This window comes from Salvelinus sp. IW2-2015, linkage group LG1 (assembly GCF_002910315.2).
Source record: "Salvelinus sp. IW2-2015 linkage group LG1, ASM291031v2, whole genome shotgun sequence".
Lineage (NCBI taxonomy): Eukaryota > Metazoa > Chordata > Actinopteri > Salmoniformes > Salmonidae > Salvelinus > Salvelinus sp. IW2-2015.
The window spans coordinates 11,003,978-11,020,233 of NC_036838.1; the positions used below are offsets into that span (position 1 = coordinate 11,003,978).

Consider the following 16,256-nt stretch of genomic DNA (forward strand, 5'->3'; position numbering starts at 1 on the left):
TGACCTGCAGAGAGCTGGGACAACAGTAACAAAGCCTACATCAGTAACACACTACGCCGCCAGGGACTCAAATCCTGCAGTGCCAGACGTGTCCCCCTGCTTAAGCCAGTACATGTCCAGGCCCGTCTGAAGTTTGCTAGAGAGCATTTGGATGATCCAGAGAAGATTGGAGAATGTCATATGGTCAGATGAAACCAAAATAGAACTTTTTGTGTAAAACTCAACTCGTTCGTGTTTGGAGGACAAGAAATGCTGAGTTGCATCCCAAAGAACACCATACCTACTGTGAAGTATGGGGTGGAAACATCATGCTTTGGGGCTGTTTTTCTGCAAAGGGACCAGGACGACTGATCCGTGTAAAGGAAAGATGAATGGGCCATGTATCGTGAGATTGAGTGAAAACTCCTTCCATCAGCAAGGGCATTGAAGATGAAACGTGGCTGGGTCTTTCAGCATGACAATGATCCCAAACACACCGCCCGGGCAACGAAGGAGTGGCTTCGTAAGAAGCATTTCAAGTCCTGGAGTGGCCTAGCCAGTCTCCAGATCTCAACCCCATAGAAAATCTTTGGAGGGATTGAAAGTCCGTGTTGCCCAGCAACAGCCCCAAAACATCACTGCTCTAGAGGAGATCTGCATGGAGGAATGGGCCAAAATACCAGCAACAGTGTGTGAAAACTTGTGAAGACTTACAAAAACGTTTGACCTCTGTCATGCCAACAAAGGTATATAACAAAGTATTGAGAAACTTTTGTTATTTGACCAAATACTTATTTTCCACCATAATTTGCAAATAAATTAATTAAAAAATCCTACAATGTGATTTTCTGTATTTTTTTTCTCATTTTGTCTATCATAGTTGAAGTGTACCTATGATGAAAATTACAGGCCTCTCATCTTTTTAAGTGGGGAGAACTTGCACAATGGTGGCTGACTAAATACTTTTTGCCCCACTGTATCTCCTCCATTTCATCTACACCAGGTATTCCCAAAACTGGGGTACGCGCAATGCCGTCGGGGCGCGTCAAAATAAAAACCCTTTTTTCTCCTCACATTTTCAAAACAGTCCATCTATATGTTCCAACGGGGCTATATATTTGGTGAGGTTTTTTCTTGCCTGAGTAGCCTCTTTCACGGACAAAAATAATATTAAACCATCTATGTTCAGCAAATAACACAATGTCATATACAGGTCGCCTAGTAAAATAATTAACATCCAATCACATTAACCGTTACTCTCTCGTGGGAATTAGCCAAACGTAGCTGCTGCTCATTCTTTTGCTCGAAAATGGATAAATGGTAAAAAAAAAAAGTATGGCCCGCGTCCATACAGAGACATACCAGCTCACCACGTACCAACTCTCCGCAACTATATTCAATGTCGGGACATACCAGCAGTACTACACCTGCACCTGTCGACAACACAAGTTGTTCTGCTTCATGAGCACATCCATGCTAGCATCAGTAATTCTACATTTGTTGTTTGCCAGCTAGCATGGACACTGACATTGTGATCTCCATCCTGGCCTTTCCCTCCCTCTCTCTTCTCACGTCCCTTCCCTCTTCCCCTTTTTTCCCTTCATCCCTCTCCGACGTTCAGCCCTATCTATCTTTACGCTGTCCTCTCCCCCGTCTCTTCTCCTATCCCTCTCCTTTTCCCGATCCGCTTCCCCCGTAAAATCCCTTCTCCCCCTCCTAATATTCCGTTCGTCTGTCTCCCTCCTAGTTCCCCCAAATCCCCCCTCCTCCAGTTCTAGGCCATCGGATCCTGGATGCAGCTGAAGAGCTACAGTCCCTTACTGAAAGCACCAACAACAGACAGGGACGTGGACCCATTGAAGAGGCGCAAATATTGATGAGTAATACATTGATGTTGGGGTCACTTTTATTGGAGTAGATGCCTTTCCTCAGCCACATGTTGTTATGTGCCATTAAGTACTATCGTCACAAACTCCAATGGAAACCTTTCAGTCTTGCCGCAGACATTTAGAAAACCCAAAATAGCATGCCAATTTGAAAAATAAAGCCACTGGAAGTTTTTGAGCAGAATTAAGACGACTTATCGAGTAGTAGACGTGTATAAAAAGCAACAGGATACCCATTAATAAAGAAGGGGCTAGAAGCGTCTTATATGGTGAGCTACCGAGTGGCTAGGACAGGCAAGCCCCATACTATTGTGGAGGACTTAATTCTTAATGTTGCTGTGTATATGGCTGGGACAATGCTGGGGGAAAAGGCCAAAACTATACAGACAATGCATTCATCAAACAACACTGTTTCACAACGCATCAGTGACATGGCAGGATATGTTTTGAAACAGTTACTGCTTTGCATACAAGCCAGTGAATTCTATGCGTTACAGCTGGATGAGTCAACAGACGTGGCGGGCCTGGCACAGCTCTTGGTATATGTCCGTTGCGTTTATGGGGGGTCAATTAAGGTAGACATCCTTTTCTGCAAACCACAGGAAACCAGGAAAACAGGAGAGTTGTACTGGACAGCTTTGTGACATTAAATGGACTTTGGTGGTCAGGATGTGTTGGTATCTGTACTGATGGTGCAAAAGCCACGACAGGGAGACATAGTGGAGTGGTAACGTGCGTGCAAGCAGTTGGTCACGACAGCACTTGGGTACACTGCAGCATCCATCTATACTGCAGCATCCACCGAGAGGCTCTTGCTGCCAAGGGAATTAATGCCTGACAGCTTGAAAGATGTTTTGGACACTAGAGTGAAAATGGTTAACTTTATTAAAGCAAGGTCCCTGAACTCTTGTGTATTTTCTACACTATGCAATGATATGGGCAGCTACCATGTAACGCTTTTACAACATACAGAGGTGCTGGTTATCAAGGGGCAAAGTATTGACACGTTTTTTTTAATTGAGAGCTTAAGTTTATTTTTACTGACCATCATTTTCACTTGTCTGACCGCTTGCATGATGATGAGATTCTCACATGACTGGCCTATCTGAGTGATGTTTTTTCTCGCCTGAATGATCTGAATGTAGGATTACAGGGACTCTCCGCAACTATATTCAATGTGCGGGACAAAATTGAGGCTATGCTTAAGAAGTTGGAGATCTTCTCTGTCTACATTAACAAGGACAAGACACAGGTCTTTCCATCATTGTATGATTTTTTTGTGTGCAATGAGCTCAAGCTTACAGACAATGTCAAATGTAATATAGCAAAGCACCTGAGTCAGTTGGATGCCCTATTACGCAGGTACTTTCCCGAAATGGATGACACAATCAACTGGATTCGTTATCCCTTTCATGCCCTGCCTCCAGTCCACTGACCGATATCTGAACAAGAGAGCCTCATCAAAATTGCAACAAGCGGATCTGTGAAAATGTAATTTAATCAGAAGCCACTGCCAGATTTCTGAATTGGGCTGCGCTCAGAGTATCCTGCCTCGGCAAATCGCATGCCCTTTGCAACCACGTACCTATGTGAGAGTGGATTCTCGGCCCTGATTGGCATGAAAATGAAATGCTGGCACAGACTGTGTGTGGAAAAGGATTTAAGACTGAGAGACTCCAATACAACCCAACATTGCAGAGTTATGTGCATCCTTTCAAGCACACCCTTCTCATTAACCTGTGGTGAGTTATTCACAATTTTCGATGAACAAATACGGTTTTATATGTAAGGATGGTTAAATAAAGAGCAAAATTATTGATTGTTATTATTATTTGTGCCCTGGTCCTATAAGAGCACTTTGTCACTTCCCACAAGCTGGGTTGTGACAAACTCACACTCATTCTTAGTTTAATAAATGTATCGTATAGTGCTTGTGTGTGGCAGGCTTACAATCATGGCAAAAAACAAAATTTGAGTGTGTGCTGACCCTGGTGCTAGAGGGGTATGCAGCTGGAGGTTGAATGTTTGAAAGGGTATGGGACTATAAAAAGTTTGGGAACCACTGATCTACACTAATTTGAAGGTGACCTCAATAAGGGATGAGCGCTTTCACCTGGATTCACCTGGTCAGTCTATGTCATGGGAAGAGCAGGTGCTCCTAATGTTTTTTGTACACTCAGTGAATGTCACATATTTCATAAATGTATTTACATGTTTGATTTTGGGTGTTTTTTTTTTATGTTTAAATATGTTTTACATACAGTAACAGTCATGTTTGGACACCTACACATTCCAGGGTTTTTCTTTGGTATTACTATTTTCTACATTCTAGAATAATAGTGAAGACAAACTATGGAATCATGTAGTAACCAAAAAAGTGTTAAACAAATCCAAATATATTTATATTTGAGATTCTTCAAAGTAGCCACCCTTTGCCTTGATGACAGCTTTGCACACTCTTGGCATTCTCTCAACCAGTTTCATGAGGTAGTCCCCTGGAATGCCTTGTTAAAAGTTATTTTGTGTAGTTTTATGCATTTGAGCCAATCACTTGTGTTGTGACAAGGTAGGGTGGTATACAGAACATTTTACCCTATTTGGTAAAAGACCATGTCCATATTATGGCAAGAACAGCTCAAATAAGCAAAGAGAAATGACAGTCCATCATTAGTTTAAGACATGAAGGTCAGTCAATGTGGAACATTTTCAACAACTTTCAAAGTTTCTTCAAGTGCAGTTGCAAAAACCATCAAGCGCTATGATGAAACTGGCTCTCGTGAGGACCGTCACAGGAAAGGAAGACCCAGAGTTACAGCTCTGCTGCAGAGTATAAGTTCATTAGTTACTAGCCTCAGATTGCAGCCCAAAGAAATGCTTCACAGAGTTCAAGTAACAGACACATCTCAACATCAACTGTTCAAAAGAGACTGCGTGAATCAGGCCTGCATGGTCAAATTTCTGTAAAGAAATCACTACTAAAGGACACCAAAAAGAAGTGATTTACTTGGGCCAAGAAACACGAGCAATGGACATTAGACCGGTGGAAATCTGTCCTTTGGTCTGATGAGTCCAAATTTGAGATTTTTGGTTCCATCCACAGTGTCTTTGTGAAACGCAGAGTAGATGAACAGATGACCTCCGCATGTGTGGTTCCCACCGTGAAGCATGGAGGTGTAATGGTGTGGGGGTGTGTTGCTGTTGACACTGTCAGTGATTTATTTTGAATGCAAGGCACACTTAACCAGCATGGCTACCACAGCATTCTGCAGCAATACGTCATCCCATCTGGTTTGGGCTTAGTGTGACTATCATTTGTTTTTCAACAGGACAATGACCCAACACACCTCCAGGCTGTGTAAGGGCTATTTGACCAAGGAGAGTGATGGAATGCTGTATCAGATGACCTGGCCTCCACACTCACCCAACCTCAACCCAATTGAGATGGTTTGGGATGAGTTGGACCACAGAGTGTAGGAAAATCAGACAAGTGCTCAGCATATGTGGGAACTCCTTCAAGACTGTTGGAAAAGGATTCTTCATGAAGCTGGTTGAGAGAATGCCAAGAGTGTGCGGAGCGGTCATCGAGGCAAAGGGTGACTACTTTGAAGAATCGAAATCTATTTTGATTTGTTTAACACTTGGTTACTACATGATTCCATATGTGTTATTTTATAGTTTTGATGTCTTCACTATTATTCTACAGTGTAGAAAATAGTCAAAATAAAGATAATCCTTGAATGAGTGCGTGTGATCAAACTTTTGACTGGTACATGTGCAAGAAATGGATGTCAAATGCAATAGAAAAAAGGCACACAAAACACAATTAACACTCAAAAATGAAAGTCACTGGAAGGTTGCGTCTGAAAAACAAAATATAATGTACAAATTACCTCTTTGTGCTTATCTGTATTTGAAAATAAGGTATTTATATAAAATAAATAAATATACAAATTAATTACTTAAAAATCATTCAATGATTTTAGATTCCGTCTCTCACAGTTGAAGTGTACCTATGATAAAAAATTACAGACCTCTACATGCTTTGTAAGTAGGAAAACCTGCAAAATCGGCAGTCTTTCAAATACTTGTTCTCCCCACTGTATATTTGAAAACATATTTACATACACTATATACATAAAAGTATTTGGACACCCCTTCAAATGAGTGGATTTGGCTATACAACGCACACCTTTAATTTAAATGCATTCCAGGTGACTACCTCATGAAACTGGTTGAGGGAATGCCAAGAGTGTGCAAAGCTGTCATCAATGCAAAGGGTTGCTACTTTAAACATTTCAAAATATATTTTAGATTCTTCAGACTTTTTTGGTTACTACAAAATTCCATATGTGTTATTTAATTTGATATCTTTACTGTTATTCTACAATGTGTCCAAACTTTTGACTGGTACTGTATTTATAAATATATTTTGAATTCCCCTGCATATATGTACATACTGTATATTATTATAAATGAGTTTACGATATGGGTTGTATACACTTGTGTACTTTAGTAAGGATGGGAACATTTGCTTTTTGGACAAAAGTGAACACACATTTGTTAATTTAGTAAATACTTGTAACCCCCTCAACTCAGGAATTTCAACTGTAGCAACCCAGGTGTAATCCCCAAATAGCAAGCACAGACTTATCAGCTTTGGCATGGGTCCTCAGATCCTCAGAAGGTTTTACAGCTGCACCATCGAGAGCATCCTGAAGGGTTGCATCACTGCCTGGTATGGCAATTGCTAGGCCTCCGAGCGCAAGGCACTACAGAGGGTAGTGTGTACGGCCCAGTACATCACCAGGGCCAAGCTTCCTGCCGTCCAGGACCTCTATACCAGGCGGTGTCAGAGGAAGGCCCTCAAAATTGTCAGACTCCATACATAGCCACTTTAATAACCCTACCTTCATGTACATATTTACCTCGACATCGGTGCCCCCGCACATTGACATTGACACACAAACTCTGAACCGGTACCCCCTGTATATTGCCCCGCTATTGTTATTTACTGCTGCTATTTAATTATTTGTTTTTCTTATCTCTTACTTTTTTTTATTAGTTATTTTCTTAACTGCATTGTTGGTTAAGGGGTTGTAAGTAAGCATTTCACTGTAAGGTCTACACCTGTTGTTTTCGGCGCATGTGACAAATACAATTTGATTTGATGTCAGTTGTCTCCAGCAAAGACTTAAAATGGGTGGGGGGAGGTGTATGTTCAGTAGTTATACCGGTTAAACAACAGTTCTCAAACAAAAAATTTTCTCCCTCTTTCCAGGTCTGATGTACATGCTGCTGAAGCACCTGGTGGATAGATACAACATGTATTACGCTTACCTTCCCTCGAAACTGGACAAGAAAATCCACTCAGGTGCTGTCAATCAGGTGGTGGCAGCTCCCATCCTCTGTCTCTTTTGGCTGCTATTCTTTTCCACCATGCGCACAGGTAAGGGGCTGGGGGGGATCTTTTTCTTCACAGAATTAGTGGTAATTTGGATTGTTAAGATGTACCTCACACAATTCCTGAAGTCAAACATTGTAACTTACCGTCTCTTTGCGCTGTTTTAAAACCCAGGCTTTGTAACCCCCACGTCCATGTTCACTTTGGTGGTCCTAATCATCACCATTGTGGTATGCCTGTCGCACGTCTGCTTCGGCCACTTCAAGTACCTCAGCGCTCACAACTACAAGGTACGGGTCACTGTGCTCAAGGTACGGCTCACCAACACGCCAAGTGTCCAGTCCTTCAATTCAGGTAGCAGATTTAGGCCAAATAGTACAATAGAGGAGAATCTCTGACAGCTCTTTTCCCTTCTTTCCCCCCTTTCTTCCCTCCTCTGGCCTCAAACAGATTGACACCAAGGAAACAGATGTTGACGTGGTTGAAAATGGCCGCCCACCACTCCGCACCTTCTCCTCTCCTTCTAATAAGTCTCAGGTAAGCAGATCATTTTTTGGGGTTTTGGAGTATTCCAAACTGTTGAATTGTGGGGAACTAGAATGGAACTGTCCAGATAGCACAGTGAGATTGGCCCAACGTTATCGCAATGTACAATATGCATAGTTTTGTCCAGTGTTCCAACGATGTGTGTTTGTTTGCTCCTTTGACAAACAATCTGACTTTGGTCCAAATCTGGCATTCAAAAAACAACAAAGCAGCCACCCGCCTTTTTTTTTGAAAATGAAAAAAAGATGAGACTGGAGAAATGTAACCACTCTCAAATTCATAGACAGACCTTTCGGTGCAAGGACTAACCGTCTGTGAGATCAAAATGATAGCTTTAATATTTTTTGAAGCTATACAGTACTTCGACATTGCAGCCGACTTTGAAAGCAAGTCGAGACTGACTGATCTACAAATCACCTTGCATCATAAATAACTACTCAATATTATTTGTAGATCAGTCAGTCAAAATGATGCATCACGGTTTTGATGCTCCCGAACACGACCCATGTCAAGTGTTTTCGGATCATGTCATCGGAAATACTTTTCTTCCTCTTATCTTTTTGAGTACAAAACATAGAAACACACCATTTTCATGTGGGTTCGTTTCCCAAGAGCACCCATACGTAAAATGTATGCACACATGACTTAAGTCGCTTTGGATAAAAGCGTCTGCTAAATGGAATATATTTATATATTATTATATATGCTGATGTTGGGGAGGTGCTGAAAATGATGAATATGAAATGTTCCTTTAAATTTAAATGACATGAAAATTGCTGAATTTGGTTATCACCAGCTCGACCTGCTATCACGCTATGTTTGCAAGTGCTAAATTGCTTGTGTTATAGTGGAAATTCTGACGAGTCGGGTTCTGATGCCCGACTTGGCTGTATATAAATGTTTGTCTCCTCGTCAATGCAACTACGTACCATCTCCCTGTCAACTTTTCACCAGCAGCATACCACTCTGCATCCCACTCCTGTCATGCTTCTGAAGCTAAGCAGGGCCGGCCCTGGTCGGTCCCTGGATGGTAGACTAGATGCTGCTGGAAGAGGTGTTGGAGGGCCAGTATGGGACACTTCACCTCTGGTCTTAAGAGCAAATCCCAATACCCCAGGGCAGTGAAGGGGAAATTGCCCTGCTTAGGCTTGCATCTTTCAGATGGGACTTTAAATGGGTGTCCTTACTCTGTGGTTGTTAAAAGTCCCACGGCACTTATCGCAAGAGTAGGGGTGTCCTGGCTAAATTCCATCATGGCCACCTAATCATCCCCTAATTGGCATATTTCACTCCTCACCTCTCCACCATGCTAGCTGATGTGTGGTGAGGGTTCTGGCACAAAATGGTTGCTGTGCATTACCCAGGTGGGTGCCACACATTGGTGGTGGATGAGGTGAGTTTCCCCCTTATGATGTAAAGCGCTTTGAGTACCGAAGTTGGTTGAAAGGGGCTATACAAATCCAATCCATCATTATTATAGACGTTTGACAATTTGCTCCCTGTGTATTCCCTGTCCCAGTGGTTGTTTGGAGTCAGCAGCACTTTTAAATAGGTCTTAATGTCAATTATAGTATCTGTAATAGAGAAGAGAAAGAAGAAGAGAAAAATAAAGAACTCTGAAGTTGCTTGTTCACTAGTCATTCTGATAATCTTCAATGTAGACAAACAGCAGTGTCTTGCTGAATTACTATTGGTTCACATTCTTGGCAGTTGAACTTGTGAACATTTTCTCGCATAGAATGGGCGATTTCCTGCCCAACTAGATATGCAGGCGTTGTATTGCATCAACCAATGGTTGTGTCAACTATGCAGTCAGGCATCATTTTGCTATATCATATGATGTGTTTAACTGATATGTTTAATACCTATCCAGGGATTTGTAAGAGCTGGCATTGTTCTGCAATGTAGTCAGGCAGGAACTCAACCATTGTATGTATGGGTTATGATGAAGTATGAAGCAATACACAGCTAAGAAGTATTCTTTCAAAAACAAGTGGAAGTTGAAATTATCAGTACAAATTCAAACACCTTTAACTTCTCAAGATGCCATTTATAAGCATATTAATGGTGACGTGCAGGATCCTTCATAACATTGAATGTTTGTTTCTTTTCTCCTTAGCAACCAACGTACATTGCCCAGGTCTTACAGGACCCAATCATGGATGACGCTTGCACAGGCAGTGGGGAGGAAGATCGGGGGTCCTCACAGGATGAGGAGATGATCAACACTGGGAATAGTCTCAATGAAGCTGACTTCCAGTCCGGTGAAGACAGCCTCATAGCCAACGAGGTCCACCAGTAACACTACCAGCTGAGAAAGGGGAAAGAGCGAAAGATGGTGAGAGAGGGATTTTGGAGAGGATGAATGCCAGACTCGAACAACAAACCACCAACTTCACTTTGGATTCTAAAACAATTTGCAGTCATTCCTCCCCCATGCTCCCCCACTCTGTCACCTTTTTTCAGTTGTGCCTCTGCACCTTGCATTACCGCAGAAAATGCCAGATACACACACACACAGCCACAAACACACACCACACACCAACACACGACATACACACACACACACACACACACACACACACACACACACACACACACACACACACACACAGTGTAGTTGTGAATGGTTTTGTTAAGTTTAATTTGGAGCTTGTCTGTGCGGATTCTTCAAAGTCCCCTCAGTGTATTTTGAACACCTATCGGAGCGATATGAATCTGGGTGTTGACGCCCTTTGTTTTATTTATTTATCTACTGGAGTCCTACACTTTTATGGAGCTTCTATGGAGCACAAGTCCAACACTGGTTTTCATCAAATCCAAAAAGATGGAGTCCCAGGAAAGAAACCATACAATAGCATAGACTTTGTACATATCCCAAAATATGCCAACCGTTTTTGTGTCTCTTATTGGAAAGAGGAGGTCAAAATTGTGCCTGGTTTGGGTTTCTTTTCATCCATGTTTCCTTACTAAATCCCCATCAGGGTGGCTCAGGACTGGTGGAGAGGTCATGAAAATTAGGCTACCAAGCCTGCTCCAAACACAGGTCCCATGAACTTTTATGGATCTACAGACTCATACCCAAACTGAACTTGGTTCATTCTTGTCAACGTGCAAAGCACCCTGCATTAGGTCTTCTTTCTCATAACTTATGAACAAAATGACTTGCTTGCCCCTTTTTTCTTTGAAATCTTATGTTCGTCATAAGATATTCACTCTGCCACTGAACATCCTAGCCAGTGGTTGGAGACACCATCTTAACATGACGTATAAAAACATGATGCAGTCACTGTCAAGTTTGTGTATTATTATTTTTTACTTCATGTGTCTCACGTCACTGAATGGGCACTGTTGGAGGATATCAGGGCCATCACATCGGCCCTCTTTTGTGTCATCGATATTCCAAAGATGGCAGTGGGCATGGCATGCCAAACAGCCAACAGACCAGGGTCCGCTCAGATGGATTGTGGGGTTTCTGGTGTGACGCGTGTTGTAATGGCATTTGTCTACTGTCCTCCTGCCTGTGATGCCCTGTCAGTCACCTGGTCTTGCTGCTCCCCATCTCAGTTTCCAAAGGGTCAGTCGTGGAAGGCTTGGCGACTCTTGCAGCCATTAACGTTGTATAGTTTTTATTTTGTCTTTTATTTTTTACCTCTACTACCTTAAACATATGAACATATACACCTGAAATAGGAAGCACATTTTCTTGTCAGCGCATAGTTCAATAGGCAACTTCTACTCTAACTGGGTTCTGTTCACCTTGGAGAACTTCAACATTTACACAATAGTACAATAGTTTAGCTTATGTTGTAGATCCAGGGAAAAGCTGGGGGGCATGAAGAAACTGGTCTTGCCTCCAAGTTGTACTCTCTACCCTTAAAATCCTCCAGTCAGAAGTAGGCTGAGGTGAGATATTTGCTTCTCTGGAAGAGCCAAGTCCCAATGCATTAGCTGTTTTTCTATGCTTCCTCTCAGAGAGAATAGAAATTAAGTGTAGATAAAAAATGTAGTAAAGTATTTTGCTCCTCAGGAGTCATACCTATGGAAGGTAATTGTTCAGATATACAGCACCAATGAATAGCGATGCTTCCATTTATTTTTGTCACATCAGTTTGGGTGCAGTGCGTGTCTCTGATTGAAGTGCAATCAGCCAGGTGTCTGTCTGATGCAAATTGGCTCTCAGCCTCTTTTCTCAGCCCGCATAGCAACTTCCCCATTTGGTGTTCACAGTTATACCCTGGGAAATTGTGATGACATTTCAAAGGCAGTGTGCAATTTCTTTTCTTAATGGACAAAACACATGAAAACGCAATCAAATACTTATATAAAAGGCATTGGGTAGAAATAAATGAATGCACAACTACGTATATAATTTCATATATATCTTAAATTACCACAATTTCATGAATTTGATCCAGTCCAAAACAGAAAAAAAGTGGATAACAGAACAAAGGCAGAATTAAATGTAACTTTCCTGAAGTATTAAATCACTGGGTAAGTATTGTCAATGTACTGTAGTGATGGCTCTATCTCCCTAATACTTTTAAGTGGAGCATTCTAAGTATTTCTTTATAAACCTAGCCAGTCCTTTCAGATCTGTGAACACCATAGGGATTTGGCCAAATGGAAAAGACTAGGGACCAAAAATTTACCAGGCCCAAGAGTGTGGCTCCACTGACTAGTCCAACAAATGAGGTGCACTGATAGTGAAGATCTGCTAGAGGTCACTGTATACCTGTGTTTTTGTATTACTATAATTATCATGTTTTGGAACGGGACGAATCATCTCTGTGCAAAATGATTTGTTGTAACAAAAGAAGGATGTTTTACCAATTTGCATCAGGAACATGCAATAGCAAGCGTGACATTCAGCAAAGAAATAGAACTAGAGCAGTGACTTAAGGAAATGTTGAAGTCTCAGGTGTACTTGTTTGGAGAAAAATGTTTACATCTGTTTTTTTTACATTGTAATAGTTGTTTTCAACTTTAAGCATTTCGATCTGTTGATGAAGCTAATCTATGAAAGCTGTGGCTATTGGTAACAGTAACATTCTATCAGGTAGGAAAATAAAAACATGTACCATGGTTGTCTTGTTATTAGCAGCACAGTTTCCTCTGTAGACACTAAAATTACCATTGTATTGTGGTTTGTCCCTGTTTGAAAACCATAGCTACATGCTGGAGATATTGTAGCTTTTCTGTGTCTACTCTGTTCTGTAACTTCTGTATCCCTTTTAAGTGAGTGTGCACTACCACTCTGTTCATGATTGTATGCACGCTAACACAAGACTAACAACTATCCAGTGAAAGTAAATTTTCCTGACAATATAATAATTATTTTAAGAGGCTTGCTTGCTAATGGACAGTCTATTTCTCAATGGAAATTAAGTTACTTTACAATAACACTATTCTACAGTGACGAAAAAAGGCTTTGAGATATTTTTGTAAATCGCAAAAGGAACTGTTTTCAGTGACACAGCCTATTCCAGATGTGATACTGGTTACGTATTATGTTGATAGCTGTGACAATGCTGTTACATGTATTGGGATTGTTTTATTTATCATGAACTGACTTTTTATTTTATAACTGTTGCTAAGGATTTAAGTTATGAAAAGAAGAATGTGATCTGAAAAATAAACATGCCTTGATAGAAGGATTCGGGATCGGGAATGGTTTGCTAAAAGTTTATGATTTGATTTCAATATACTCTACCATTCAAAAGTTTGGGGTCACTTTGAAATGTCCTTGTTTTTGAAAGAAAAGTCAATTAAAATAACATCAAATTGATCAGAAATACACTGTAGACATTGTTAATGTTGTAAATGACTATTGTAGCTGGAAACGGCAGATTTCTTTATGGAATATCTACATGGGCGTACAGGTGCCCATTATCAGCAACCATCACTCCTGTGTTCCAATGGCACGTTGTGTTAGCTAATCCAAGTTTATCATTTTAAAAGGCTAATTGATCATTACAAAACCCTTTTGCAATTATGTTCGCACAGCTGGAAACTGTTGTGCCTATTAAAGAAGCAATAAAACTGGCCTTCTTTAGACTAGTTGAATATCTGGAGCATCAGCATTTGTGGGTTCGATTACAGGCTCAAAATGTCCAGAAACAAAGAACTTTCTCCTGAAACTCGTCAGTCTTTTCTTGTTCTAAAAAATTGAAGCTATTCCATGCGAGAAATGGCCAAGAAACTGAAGATCTCGTACAGTGCTGTGTACTACTCCCTTCATAGAACAGCGCAAATAGGCTCTAACTAGAGGAGTGGGAGGCCCCGGTGCACAACAGTGTCTAGTTTGAGAAACAGATGCCTCACAAGTCCTCAACTGGCAGCTTCATTAAATAGTACCCGCAAAACACCAGTCTCAACATCAACAGTGAAGCGGTGACTCCGGGATGCTGGCCTTCTAGGCAGAGTTGCAAAGAAAAAGCCAAATCTCAGACAGGCTAATAAAAAGAAAGGATTAAGATAGGGAAAAATAACAAATACTCTGCCTCGAAGGCCAACATCCTGGAGTCGCCTCTTCACCGTTGACGTTGAGACTGGTGTTTTGCCGGTACTATTTAATGAAGCTGCCAGTTGAGAACTTGTGAGGCGTCTGTTTCTCAAACTAGACACTAATGTACTTGTCCTCTTGCTCAGTTGTGCACCGGGGCCTCCCACTCTTTCTATTCTGGTTAGGGCCAGTTTGCGCTGTTTTGTGAACGGAGTAGTAAACAGCGTTGTACGAGGTCTTCAGTTTCTTGGCAATTTCTCGCATGGAATAGCCTTCATTTCTCAGAACAAGAATAGACTAACGAGTCTCAGAAGAAAATGATTTGTTTCTGGCCATTTTGAGACTGTAATCGAACCCATAAATGCTGATGCTCCAGATACTCAACTTGTCTAAAGAAGGCCCGTTTTATTGCTTCTTTAATTAGGACAACCGTTTCAGCTGTGCTAACGGGGCGGCAGGTAGCCTCGTGGTTAGAGCGTTGGACTGGTATCCGAAAGGTTGCAAGATCAAATCCCCAAGCTGACCAGGTAAAAAAATATTTCGTTCTGCTCCTGAACAAGGCAGTTAACCCACTGTTCCTAGGCCGTCATTGAAAATAAGAATTTGTTCTTAACTGACTTGGTAAAATAAAAGGTAAAGTAAAAAAAATAAAATAACATAATTGCAAAAGGGTTTTCTAATGGCCATTTAGCCTTTTAAAATGATAAACTTGGATTAGCTAACACAATTTCATGAAATAATCCAGTCCAAAACAGAAAAAAGTGGATAACAGAACAAAGGGAGAAATAGATAACTAAAATCACTGGGTAAGTAGAGCCATCACTACCGTATATTGACTGTATCTCCCTAATACTTTTAAGTAGAGCATTCTAAGTATTTCTTTATAAACCTAGCCAGTTCTTTCAGATCTGTGAACACCATAGGGATGGGGTCAAATGGAAAATACCAAAAATTTACCAGGCCCAAGAGTGTGGCTCCACTGACTAGTCCAACAAATGAGGTGCAATGATAGTGAAGATCTGCTAGAGGTCACTGTATACCTGTGTTTTTGTATTACTATAATTATCATGTTTTGGAACGGGACGAATCGTCTCTGTGCAAAATGATTTGTTGTATCAAAAAAAGGATGTTTTACCAATTTGCATCAGGAACATGCAATAGCAAGTGCGACATTCAGCAAAGAAATAGAACTAGAGCAGTGACTTAAGGAAATGTTGAAGTCTCAGGTGTACTTGTTTGGAGAAAAAAAATGTACATCTGTTTTTTTTTACATTGTATTAGTTTGCAACTTTAAGCATTTCGATCTGTTGATGAAGCTAATCTATGAAAGCTGTGGCTATTGGTAACAGTAACATTCTATCAGGTAGGAAAATAAAAACATGTYCCATGGTTGTCTTGTTATTAGCAGCACAGTTTCCTCTGTAGACACTAAAATTACCATTGTATTGTGGTTTGTCCCTGTTTGAAAACCATAGCTACATGCTGGAGATATTGTAGCTTTTCTGTGTCTACTCTGTTCTGTAACTTCTGTATCCCTTTTAAGTGAGTGRYCWKWKKCWCTCTGTTCATGATAMTATGCACGCTAACACAAGACTAACAACTATCCAGTGAAAGTAAATTGTCCTGACAATATAATAAATATTTTAAGAGGCTTGCTTGCTATTGGACAGTCTATTTCTCAATGGAAATTAAGTTACTTTACAATAACACTATTCTACAGTGACGAAAAAGGCTTTGAGATATTTTTGTAAATCGCAAAAGGAACTGTTTTCAGTGACACAGCCTATTCCAGATGTGATACTGGTTACGTATTATGTTGATAGCTGTGACAATGCTGTTACATGTATTGGGATTTATTTATCATGAACTTACTTTTTATTTTATAATTGTTGCTAAGGATTTAAGTTGTGAAAAGAAGAATGTCATCTGAAAAATAAAC

The 16,256-nt window shown here is 40.8% G+C and overlaps 1 protein-coding gene across 6 annotated transcripts in view; it reads left to right on the forward strand.

Annotated features, from left to right (window-relative positions):
- The window catches only part of tmem63ba (transmembrane protein 63Ba), a 96,899-nt gene extending 86,537 nt beyond the window's left edge, over nt 1-10,362 (forward strand). For 5 of the 6 annotated variants that reach the window (XM_023983023.2, XM_023983041.2, XM_023983030.2 and 2 more), the window contains 4 exons: nt 7,144-7,311; nt 7,441-7,577; nt 7,717-7,803; nt 9,932-10,362. In XM_023983023.2, coding sequence (XP_023838791.1) covers nt 7,144-7,311; nt 7,441-7,577; nt 7,717-7,803; nt 9,932-10,114 — 575 coding nt within the window. In that variant the 3' untranslated portion in view covers nt 10,115-10,362. The remainder of the gene's footprint in view (nt 1-7,143; nt 7,312-7,440; nt 7,578-7,716; nt 7,804-9,931) is intronic. The other variant, XM_023983035.2, reaches the window with a different exon arrangement.
- The last annotated feature ends 5,894 nt before the right edge of the window (nt 10,363-16,256 follow it).